We start from the raw sequence: 12,249 nt of genomic DNA on the forward strand, positions 1-12,249 counted from the left end.
AAACAACAAAAAACACTTTTTTCTACCCACTAAGACCAAGAGTATCTTGACAAAACCAGAGAAGCTTATTCTTCACTGTTTTTTTTTTTTAAAGATGGGGTCTTGTTCTGTCACCCAAGTTGGGGTGCAGGTACCACAATCACAGCTCACTGTAGCCTCAAACTCCTGGCCTCAAGTGATCCTCCAACCTCAGCCTCCCAAGCAGCTGAGTCTATAAGCATGTGCCACCACAAGCTGGTATTTTTCTTTTTGTAGAGATGGCATCTAGACATGCTACCCAGGCTGGTCCTGAATGCCTGGGCTCAAGCAATCCTTCTGCCTTGGCCACCTAAAAGTGTTGGGATTACAAGCGAGAGCCACTGCGCCAAGCTCCCCACTGGTTTTATTATCACACTAGGGCATCTAGGCAGGTCTCAGAAAGTTAGCTTTCAACACAGAGGTCTTGTTTCAGACATGGCAAAAGGACATTCTAATCAACTACCCTTCCCCTTAAAATATAAGCCTGAATATATGAAATTACTTTTTGTTTTTTTGAGACGGAGTCTTGCTCTGTCACCCAGACTGGAGTGTAGTGGCATGATCTTGGCTCACTACAACCTCTGCCTCCTGGGTTGAAGCAATTTTTCTTCCACAGCCTCTCTAGTAGCTAGGATTATAGGCTCCTGCCACCACACCCAGCTAACTTTTGTATTTTAGTAGAGATGGAGTTTCACCATGTTGGGCAGGTTGGTCTCAAACTCCAGACCTCAAGGAAACAACCTGTCTCAGCCTCCCAAAGTGCTGGGATTACAAGCATGAGCCACCACACCTGGCCCTATGAAACTGCTTTTCATATATATAATTTGGCACTGGGACAGTCACTAGCTCGTCGTTACCCAAAGATCAAAAGCTAATTAACTCATTACTTCAGAACTAATTACAAGAAAAGAGCAACGACTCATCCATAAAGCCAGACGCCATACAAAAGGCAAGTCATGGCCGGACGCAGTGGCTCATGCCTATAATCCCAGCACTTTGGGAGGCCGAGGCGGGTGGATCACGAGGTCAAGAGATCGAGACCATCCTGGTCAACATGGTGAAACCCCGTCTCTACTAAAAATACAAAAATTGTCTGGGCATGGTGGTGTGTGCCTGTAGTCCCAGCTACTCAGGAGGCTGAGGCAGGGGAATTGCTTCAACCCAGGAGGTGGAGGTTGCAATGAGCCGAGATTGTGCCATTGCACTCCAGTCTGGGTGACAACAGCGAAACTCCATCTCAAAAAAAAAAAAGGCAAGTCACTTTTCATCTACAGTGGGATCATGATGCCTCCTCCCTTGCAGGGTTTGTCAAATTAGAAGACTAGAGAATATAGGTAAAGCCCTTAACAAAAAGCTGGCATGCCTCTCTAACGTTTTATTGATTTTTTTTTTTTTTTTTTTTTGAGACAGGGTCTCACTCTGTCACCCAGGCTGGAGTGCAGTGGCGTGAACATGGCTTACTGAAGTCTCAATCTCCATGGCTTACTGAAGCCTCAACCTCAAGCGATCCTTCCACCTCAGCCTCCCAAGTAGCTGCGACGACAGACGTATACACCATGCCCGGCTAATTTTTTTTTTTAACTTTTTGTAGAGACGAGATCTCACCATATCTCAAAATTCTGGGGTCCCAAAATGATGGGATTACAGCAGTGAGCCACCATGCCTGACCACCTCTGACCTTCTGATACCTAACCCCTCTCAGGGTCCCAGGTTTCAAGTTAGAGAAAAATAGAGTTTAGCCCTGAATAGTGACTCTCAGAAGCATGGTGTCAGGACTGCAGCACTTTCTTACTTTGATAAGAAAGAGAACTACAGACCTGGTAGAATGAGAAATTTACCCAGTTCCTAAATATCACCAGACATGTAGGCTCTTGTGATTTTCCCTTAGGAAGGATAGGCAAACAACTATAGGTGTCAGGGGTAGTGGTCTTCTCTCTCATGAGTCCTGTCTACAAGAGGAGTTAACAGTCTGGTATCTGTTTTAAAAAAATAAAATTAAAAGAAAAAAAAAACAGTCTGGTATCTGTTCCAGGGCCTGCCTTCCCTTAAGAGGTTAAATTTTTTCTTGACTATAAATGCCAGCTTTGTTTTTTTTTTTTTTTGAGACGGAGTTTCACTCTTGTTACCCAGGCTGGAGTGCAATGGCGCGATCTTGTCTCACTGCAACCTCCGCCTCCTGGGTTCAAGCAATTCTCCTGCCTCAGCCTCCCGAGTAGCTGGGACTACAGGCGCGTACCACCATGCCCAGACAATTTTTTTTTGTATTTTTAGTAGAGATGGGGTTTCACCATGTTGACCAGGATGGTCTCAATCTCTTGGCCTCGTGATCCATCTGCCTCAGCCTCCCAAAGTGCTGAGATTACAGGCGTGAGCCACCGCGCCCAGCCAATGCCAGCTTTTTAAATTACTCAACAATCTGATCAAAGACTCTTTTTTCTGAGACGAAGTCTCACTCCATCACCCAGGCTGGAGTGCAGTGGGGCCATCTCAGCTCACTGCGATCTTTGCCGCCCAGGTTCAAATTATTCTCCTGCCTCAGCCTGCCGAGTAGCTGGGATTACAAGTGCCTGCCACCACATCCAGCTAATTTTTGTAGTTTTTTGTTTTTTTTTTTTTTCTTTAAGATGAAATCTCATTTGTTGCCCAAGCTGGAGTGCAGTGGCACGATCTCGGCTCACTGAAACCTCCACCGCCCAGGTTCAAGCAATTCTCCTGCCTCAGCCTCCCGCACAGCTGAAACTACAGGCACACACCACCAAGCCAAGCTAAGTTTTGTATTTTTAGCAGAGACAGTGGTTTCACTATGTTGGCCAAGCTGGTCTTGAACTCCTGACCTTATAATCTGCCTGCCTTGGCCTCCCAAAGTGCTGGGATTACAGGTGTGAGCCACCAGGCCCAGACTAATTTTTGTAGTTTTTAGGAGATGGGGTTTCACCATCTTAGCCAGGCTGGTCTTGAACTCCTGATCTCATGATCCATGCACCTTGGCCTCCCAAAGTGCTGGGATTATTGGCATGAGCCACTGCACCTGGACTGATCAAAAACTCAAGCATACATGGTAAAGCAGTATCATAAATGTTTTTTAAAATAAATAGGAAGCTACAAACCACAGTGTAGAAAGAAGGAAAAAAAAAAAAAAGATAAATAAGAAGCAGGACATTAACTATATGTCCATATGCCCTTAGTGAACTTTCTCACATAGAATCTTCCAGACAGTGATCTTCCAGCACTGCTGGGCACATTCCAAGGAACTGGGCTGCTCTGATGTTTAGCGGTCACTCACTATAACATCCTGGGTGAGCAACTTCGCTCACAACCACAATTTCCTAAAGAGAACCAGAAACAAGGCCGCAAGCACCACTATTCAACCACTCAGGTATATTCATTTTCTTAGGAAACAAATACTAGTCAGTGTCCGACAGAAAGCACCTGCAAACAGTGATGAGCAGGTGGGACGATTCACATTAACTCACTGTTCTGACGATGGGCTGCTGGCCTTCTACACAGCCGTACCAGTTTAGTAATTTATTCCAGGCCTCGGTGGGGACCAATACATAGTCCAATTCATCAATTAAGTGTTCTTTCAAGGTCTGACTCTCAGGATCTGAAAAAGAAAAAGAGCATGTAAGTCACTGCTCTTCACCCCAGAAATAATGGTTTTACATGATTTTTAAGCATATTTCAAAAATAAGAAAATTATTTACAGAAATAGGTATGAAATTCCAAAATTCTGCTACTGGTCATTATACAGAGCAGACATTTGTCTTTATTCATGTTTTCTGAACATTTTATGAGGAACTTGTATTTCTTCTACAATTGGAGGAAGAGAAGAGGATTAAAAAAAGAAAAACTCTTCAAGATCAAGATAATGGTCAAAAAAATAAAAGAAAAAAGAAAAAAAAGAAAACCTTCATGCCAGGCACAGTGGCTCACGCTGCTAATACCAGAACTTTGGGAGGCTAAGGTAGACAGATCACAAAGTAAGAAAATCAAGACCGGTCGTGTGTGGTGGCTCAGGCCTGTAATCCCAGCACTTTGAGAGGCCAAGATGGGTGAATCACCTGAGGTCAGGAGTTTGAGACCAGCCTGACCAACATGGAGAAACCCTGTCTCTATTTAGAAAAAAAGAAAGAAAAGAAAATCAAGACCATCCTGGCCAACATGGTGAAACCCCACCTCTATTAAAAATAAAAAAATTAGCTGAGTGTGGTGGTGCATGCCTGTAATCCCAGCTACTCAGGAGGCAAAGGCAGGAGAATCGCTTGAACCCAGAAGACAAATGTTGCAATGAGCTGAGATCATGCCATTGCAAGACAGCCTGGTGACAGAGCCAGACTCCATCTTAAATAATAAATATTGGGAGGCTGAGGCGGGTGGATCACAAGGTCAGGAGTTTGAGACCAGCCTGACCAAAATGGAGAAACCTCATCTCTACTAAAAATACAAAATTAACTGGGTGTGGTGGCATGCCTGTAATCCCAGCTACTCCAGAGGCTGAGGCAGGAGAATCAAGTGAACCCAAAAGGTGGAGGCTGCAGTGAGCCAAGACTGCGCCATTGTCCTCCAGCATAGGCAACAAGAGTGAAACTGCAACTCAAAAAAATAAAAATAAGGCCAGGAGCGGTGGCTCACGCCTGTAATCCCAGCATTTTGGGAGGCTGAGGCGGGCGGATCACGAGGTCAAGAGATCGAGACCATCCTGGCCATGGTGAAACCACGTCTCTACTAAAAGTACAAAAATTAGCCGGGCGTGGTGGCATGTGCCTGTGGTCCCAGGTACTTGGGAGGCTGAGGCGGAAGAATCGCTTGAACCCAGGCAGAGGTTGCAGTGAGCTGATATTGTGCCACTGCACTCCAGCCTGGCGACAGAGTAAGACTCCGTCTCAAAAAAAATAAATAAATAAAATAAAATCTGTTGTTTAGGCCAGGTACGGTGACACCTATAATCCCAGCACTCTAGGAGGTCAAGGCAGGAGAATCACTTGAGCTCACCTTGAGGAGTTAAAGACCAGCCTGCGCAATGTGACAAAACCCCATCTCTACAAAAAGTGTAATAATTAGTCAGGTGTGGTGGCACCTGTAGTCCGTTACTTGGGAGCCTGAGGTAGGCGGATCACCTGTGGTGGGGAGGTCAACGTTGTAGTGAGCCATGATTGTGCTACTGCACTACAGCCTGGGTGACAGAGTGGCACCTTTTCTCAAAAAGAAAAAATAAACAAACAAAAAACTTTATATCAGCAATAAGGGTGTTTTACTCTCTTATCATTCACTTGTTCACTCGAGTAGCACTTTTTTTTTTTTTTTTTTTTTTGAGACGGAGTATCTCAGCTCACTGTAACCTCTGCCTCCCGGGTTCATGTGATTCTCCTGCCTCAGCCTCCCTAGTAGCTGGGATTACAGGTACATGCCACCACGCCCACCTAATTTTTGTATTTTTAGTAGAGACAGGGTTTCACCATGTTGACCAGGCTGGTCTCTAACTCCTGACCTCATGATCTGCCCACCTCAGCCTCTCAAAGTGCTAGGATTACAGGTGTGAGCCACCAGCCTTTTTTTTTTTTTTTTTTTTTTTTTTGAGACGGAGTCTCACTTCTGTCGCCCAGGCTAGAGTGCAGTGGTGCAATCTCAGCTCACTGCAACCACCATTTCCTGGGTTCTTCCATCTCCCAGGCAACATGGCAAAATGCTGTCTCTACAAAAAAAAAAGAAAAAACCATACAAAAATGAGCCAGGCATGCTGGCAAGCACCTGTAGTCCTAGCTACTCAAGAGGCTGAGGTGAGAGGATCACTTAACTCCAGGAGGCTTACATTTACATTCACAACCTGGCTAGCTATATAGCACAAGAGGCCTAGCTTACAACCTATCTTGGATTCCTCAACCACACCCAATCATTTCTAGCTTTGATTTGAAGTGAGAGATATGCAACTCTTCTTTTCACTTGAAGCCGATGTTAGGGGTACTAAGCGGCCTAATTTCAGTATCATTGTGCTCAGGCAATAGGAAAGCCTGAGGAGAGGGAAAGAGATGGAATGGCTGGTTGGTGGAGCAATGGGAATATACACAGTAACTACCAATTAAGTTCTCTGTCTTATATGGGCTCCCTTCATGATGTCCCAAAACAAATACAATAGCAGCATTCCTGATCACTACAATAGAAAGATTCCTGATCACCACAAAAAATAATAATGAAAAACTTTTAAGTATTGTGAGAATTACCAAAATGTGGTAACAGAGACATGAAGGGAGCACATGCTGTTGTAAAACTGACACTGACAGACTGTTCAAGGCAGGGTTTCCAAATATCTACATAATTTGTTAAAAACCCAGTATCTGCAACATATAATAAATCAAAGCACAATAAACCCAGGTATACCTGAATTTAAAACCTTAAGAATTCTCAGTTTCATAAAAATGAGAAAAAATACAGGGCATGATGGCTCACGCCTGTAATCCCAGAACTTTGGGAGGCCAAGGCGGGAGGATCACCTGAGGTCAACAGTTTGAGACCAGCCTGGCAAACATAGTAAAACCCAATCTCTACTAAAAATACAAAAAATTAGCTGGGCATGGTAGCAGGCACCTGTAATCCCAGCTACCCAAGAGGCTGAGGCAGGAGAATTGCTTGAACCTGGGAGACAGAGGTTGCCTTGGGCTGAGGTAGCGCCCCTGCACTCCAGCCTGGGCGACCAACCCTGTCTCAAAAAGTAAAAATAAAATAAAAATATCCAGGTTAGTATTAGGTATACAGATCAAGTCTCATGCCTTGTCTGCCTTCCTGCTGCCCCGATTCTTTTTTTTTTTTTTTGAGATGGAGTCTTGCTGAAGTGCAGTGGCACGATCTCAGCTCACTGCAACCTCCAACTCCTGGGTTCAAGCAATTCTGCCTCAGCCTCCCGAGTAGCTGGGATTACAGGTGCCCACTATCATGCCCAGCAACTTTTTGTATTTTTAGGAGGGACAGGGTTTCGCCATCATGGCCAGGCTTTTCTTGAACTCCTAACCTCGTGATCCACTGGCCTCAATCTCCCAAAGTGCTAGGATTACAGGCGTGAGCCACCACGCCCGGTCTTTTTTTTTTTTTCTTCCCTTGAGAGGGTGTCTCGAGGCTGGAGTACAGCAATGTGATCTTGGCTCATTGCAACCTCTACCTCTCAGGTTTAAGCGATTCTTCTGCCTCAGCCTCCCGAGTAGCTGGGATTACAGGCACCCACCATGGCACCCAACTACTTTTTTGTACTTTAGTAAAGATGGGTTTTCACCATGTTGGCCAGGCTGGTCTCAAACTTCTGACCTCAGCTGATCCGCCCACCTCAGCCTCCCAAAGTCCTAAGATTAAGGCATGAGCCACTGCACCTGGCACTGCCCTGATTTTTGACAAACATGATAAATCACCTCTATTATGATTATCAAGAGGACTGAAGTCAGGCAGAAGAAAGCCTGGGAAAAGCTGACTCTGTCATCTCGGTACGAGTGCAAGCAAAGCTCTACATACTTTTCCCACAGTTCCCATTGGTAGCTGACTACAGTCATAACTCTGTCTCCTGACCTTCAACCACTCCTCACACTAGTACCATGATAAAAACAACCATCACAGGAATTCTTGATGAAAGTCCATAGTTTTACAATTTTTCCTACTGCAAAGGTAATAAAAAATTCTGGTTTTCCTTTTTCTTTTCGTTTTCTGAGACGAAGTTTCTCTCTTGTTGCCCAGGTTGGAGTGCAATGGTGTTATCTTGGCTCACCACAACCTCCACCTTCCAGGTTCAAATGATTCTCCTGCCTCAGCCTCCCAAGTAGCTGGGATCACAGGCATGCACCACGACACCTAGCTAATTTTGTATTTTTAGTAGAGAGGGGGTTTCTTTAGTTCAAGCTAGGCTGGTCTTGAACTCCCGACCTCAGGTGATCCACCCACCTTGGCCTCCCAAAGTGCTGGGATTAAAGGCATGAGCCAGTGCCTAGCTCAAAAATTCTGGTTCTTAAATTTCAGATACAATTTCAAAATGACATCCTATTTCTTTCCACTCCATACAGTAACTTAAAATGTGAAATATCTAGAAGAATTAATTTGCAAAGAAAGAAAGTTAAAATGTTAGAAGGATGCTCTTGTCAGACAGTTAATTTAGGTGGAAAAAAGTAGCTTAACTTCTCATTAAGGGTTTGCAAAGGTTTTTGCTAAAGATGCAAATTGAGGATTCTTGTTTCTAACTCCTCATGCTAGGAGAGTTCACAATGTCCATTTTACAGATGCACATAACATCAGATCACTTGCCCAGGTAAACCTTTAGCTAGAAAAGCAACATTTACTTTACCTGAAAAGAGCCCAGAGTTGTCAATTGGGCCAGGAAATACGTTATGTTGACCCATACTGTACATGTCCCAGCTGTCAAAGCCCACATACTTCTTCCACTGCTTAAACCACCGGCTGTCAATAAGATACCTAGAGAGAGACAAAAATTTACTGTAGCAGAAAAGCTGAGATTAAAAATTTTGCAGCTGCTTCCTTAATCTTTTTTATGGTCCTTCCACTTGGGGCATATGTAAACCTCACTAAAAAACACTCTCGCAAGAGCAAGAGCAGGGCCCAGGCCCCACATGGCAGACTCTGGCCCAGGATATGCATCCATTAAGCGAAATGATTGTTCAAAAAGTGAATAAAAGAAAACAAGAGGCTTCAAAATGCTCATTTAAATGGAGTCTTTTTTTTTTTTTTTTTTTGAGACAACATTTTTGCTCTTGTTGTCTAGGTTAGAGTATAGTGGTATGATCTTTGCTCACTGCAACCTCTGCCTCCCAGGTTCAAGAAATGCTCTTGCCTCAGCCTCCCAAGTAGCTGGGATTCCGGGCATGTGCCACCATGCCCAGCTAATTTTTTTGTATTTTTAGTAGAGATGGGGTTTCACCATGTTGGCCAAGCTAGTCTCAAACTCCTGACCTCAGTGATCCTCCTGCCTTGGCATCCCAAAGTGCTGGGATTACAGGCATGAGCCACTGCGCCCAGCCTAAATGGAGTCTTTCTATGGGTAAAATCATGTTTGTTAATAAACAAGTCATTAATTTCATAATCTGTATAGAGGTCCCTGTCCAAGCAGACAGTTTGGTTATACTGTTTTGCTTGACATAAACAACACTAAACAACTAGGCTGGGTGCAGTGGCTCACACCTGTAATCCCAGCACTTTGGGAGGCTGAAGTGGGCAGATCACAAGGTCAAGAGATCAAGACCATCCTGGCCAACATGGTAAAACCCCGTATCTACTAAAAATACAAAAATTTGCCGGGCGTGATAGGGTGCACCTGTAGTCCCAGCCACTCAGGAGGCTAAGGCAAGAGAATCGCTTGAACCAGGGAGGTGGAGGTTGCAGTGAACCAAGATCGCGCCACTGCATTCCAGCCTGGCGACAGAGCGAGACTCTGTCTCAAAAAAAAAAAAAGAAAGAAACACCACCCACGTTAGTCTTCCCTTAAGGGCCAAATGAGATCCAAAAATGTACACACAAGGCCAGGCGTGGTGGCTCACACTTGTAATCCCAGCACTTTGGGAGGCTGAGGAGGGTGAACCACTTGAGCTCAGGAGTTCAAGATCAGCCTGGGCAACATGGCAAAACCCCGTCTCTACTAAAAATACAAAAATTAGCTGGGCATGGTGGCGCATGCCTGTAGTCCCAGCTGCTTAGGAGGCTGAGGCACAAGAATCACTTGAACCTGGAAGACAGAAGCTGCAGTGAGCTGAGATCACACCACTGCACTCCAGTAATAAAACACTGTCTCAAAAAAAAAAGTATGTAACGTGTGTACATATATATACACATACACATGTACATATAATAGTGCTTAGGCATGTTCATCTTGTCAAAAGCATTAAGTTGTGCTTCATATTCAACTTACCACTTTTGTACTTAAATGTAAGCAAATCTGGTATTTTATCTATCTATCTATCTATCTATCTACCTAACTATCTATCTATCTATCTATTTATTTCCTTAGAGAGAGGGTCACCCAGGCTAGCGTGCAGTGGCATAATCATAGCTCTCCGTAGCTTCAAACTCCTGGGCTCAAGTGATCCTCCTGCCTTAGCCTCTGAGTAGCTGTGACTACAGGCACATACCACCACACCCAGCTAATTTATTTTTTATTTTTATTTTGTAGAGACTAGGTCTTGCTATGTTGCCCAGGCTGGTCTTGAACTCCTGGCCTCAAGTGATCCTCCCACCTCAGCCTCCCAAAGTACTGGGATTACAGGCATGAGCCACTGCACAAGACTTGTTTATATGTTTAAAGTATCGTTATGCGGTTTTACAATTAAAACAGAAAGAGGGAAAAATCTCTGTGGGGCAACAAAGCATCAACAATTATATTGGTGCAACCTTCAAATTTTATAACAAACATGTGAAGTCAGGCAGCTTCCCAGAGGTCACAAGGATCCATAAATACATCCAACTCTAAAATGCTATTTTTCTTCCAAATCGCTTGAGCAATATCTTCCACACAATTTTACTGTGTGATTTTAGTGTATCTTAAACGTCCTGTTTCTGCTGAGGAGCCCTATAGAGGTTAACTTAAAAAGTACCTTTACCAGCCCTATAGAGGTTAATTTAAAAAGTACCTCTGATTGCTCTGCCTTTCACAAACTGGCTAGCTCAAGGTGAATACATAAGCTGTATCTGTACTCCTCCTAAACCCAATTTTTCTATTCTCCCGCTCAATTCCTCTGCAGATGGTTTCTTAAAGATAGGTAACAATCATACTCATTGCAAAGTCTAGCCCTAGTTTTCTACTCCCACGCAATAATATCACCCAGGAATCTCTCCAGTAGTATAAAGTATTGTCCCCTCTACCAAACAATCTATTAAGACTGCTCACAACTCAGCCTTGGTTTTCTAAATTCTAGACTCTTATCTTCTGTCTAGCTCCAGGACCTAGGCTATCCTCCTCTCCCACTCCGAGATACTGCTGCCACAAATGTTTCTGACATTTGCTACCAAAATAAGCTGGGGTTCTCAGACACTTGTTCAGCTTCTGACCTTGACATCTGTTGGCAGTTTACAAGTTACAAAGTATCTACTTCTGATAGTCGTCTCAACCCACTGAGGGCAGTGAGCCAAATATTGTTATCCTGGTTCTAACAGGGAGGAATAAGGTCTGTGACACCTTCGCACAAGGTCACACGGCGAGTCCTCGATGGTAAAGGGCTCTTCCCACTCTCAGGGGCCCGCCAACACTCCCCTTCTCCAGATCCTTCCCCTTGGCCCCGCCAGGCCTGCCCCCTGGGGCTCCCAAAGAGCAGACAAGACCCCGAGCTCTCGCCTGCGCTCTCGCAGAGCTGATCCTGGAGTTCTCCTGAGGGGCGGGTGTCAGGCTACTCTTTCAGGGCCACTAAACACCATCCCCGCCCGATCCCTACTCTAGCCGAGAAAAGGGGGGCTGGCCTAAGGGCCTGACACTCAGCCCCTAGCTCCGCACAGGTGAGCCGGTGCTCACCACTGCGCCCCGCGTTGGAGTGTGGTCCTCATTAAGGCTCCAAGCTCGGACTTTTGAGTCTCCGCATCCGGTCGCTCACCACATCCTCCACCTTCCGCCATCTCGTCCGCGGCCCCGGCCCAGCCGGCCCGGACATCCGTCCCACGCCGGGCGTGCTATAGACCGCGCCCACGCACGCACGTACGCACGCACGCACGCCCGTGCCTCACGTCGCGCCCAGGCCTGCGGTTCCTGCGGCTGTTGTCTTTTTTTCCCTCCTCCCCTCTCACGCCGTCTTCCTCTGCTGCTAACAGTGGCGCGGAAAGGCAGACGGGAGAGGGGCAGGCGGGGAGCAGCAGCCTTTACTTCCTCCCGCACTGCTGGCCGCGTCTTGGCCGCCCGCTGTGCAGCCGTGGGGCTTCCCTTCCTCCGCTCAGGACGGCGTTACACTCCCAAGCTCTGTCCAGCCCGCCGATCTCAGGGAGTCAGACAGCAAGCCCACGACCAGTCCGGCACCTCAGCCCGGCCTTCGAGGTTATCCTGGTCCTAAATAAACGCACGCCAGGTGCGAGAAGCCCCGTTGCTAGGTCTGCTCATTCTCACCCCTGCCATTCCGTTTTCAGCTGGAGACCTTAGCCGAGTCAGCTACCCAAACATGGGATCGGAGCTCTACCCAGCGGCCCTACAGTGATTTCGGGAAGTGCCCTGTGCACAGCGCCTTGGGACCAAGACGCAACGGTGTTCTGTAGTGATTAACAGTCGCCTTAAAC

General features: G+C 45.9%; 1 protein-coding gene across 19 annotated transcripts in view; it reads right to left on the reverse strand.

Annotated features, from left to right (window-relative positions):
- USP4 (ubiquitin specific peptidase 4) overlaps window positions 1–12,236 on the reverse strand; it is a 58,664-nt gene extending 46,428 nt beyond the window's left edge. For 18 of the 19 annotated variants that reach the window (XR_013527299.1, XR_013527293.1, XR_013527296.1 and 15 more), the window contains exons 1-3: window positions 11,501–11,630; window positions 8,333–8,460; window positions 3,492–3,622 (exon numbers count right to left, since the gene is read on the reverse strand). Coding sequence is in view for 10 of the 19 variants with exons in the window: in XM_035275502.3 (XP_035131393.1) it covers window positions 3,492–3,622; window positions 8,333–8,460; window positions 11,501–11,601 (360 nt within the window). In the remaining 9 variants the exon portion in view is untranslated. Of the gene's footprint in view, window positions 1–3,491; window positions 3,623–8,332; window positions 8,461–11,500; window positions 11,631–12,082 lie in introns of those variants that run through there. The other variant, XM_078350851.1, reaches the window with a different exon arrangement.
- Window positions 12,237–12,249: the final 13 nt, after the last annotated feature.

The sequence above is a fragment of the Callithrix jacchus genome, chromosome 15, assembly GCF_049354715.1.
Source record: "Callithrix jacchus isolate 240 chromosome 15, calJac240_pri, whole genome shotgun sequence".
NCBI lineage: Eukaryota > Metazoa > Chordata > Mammalia > Primates > Cebidae > Callithrix > Callithrix jacchus.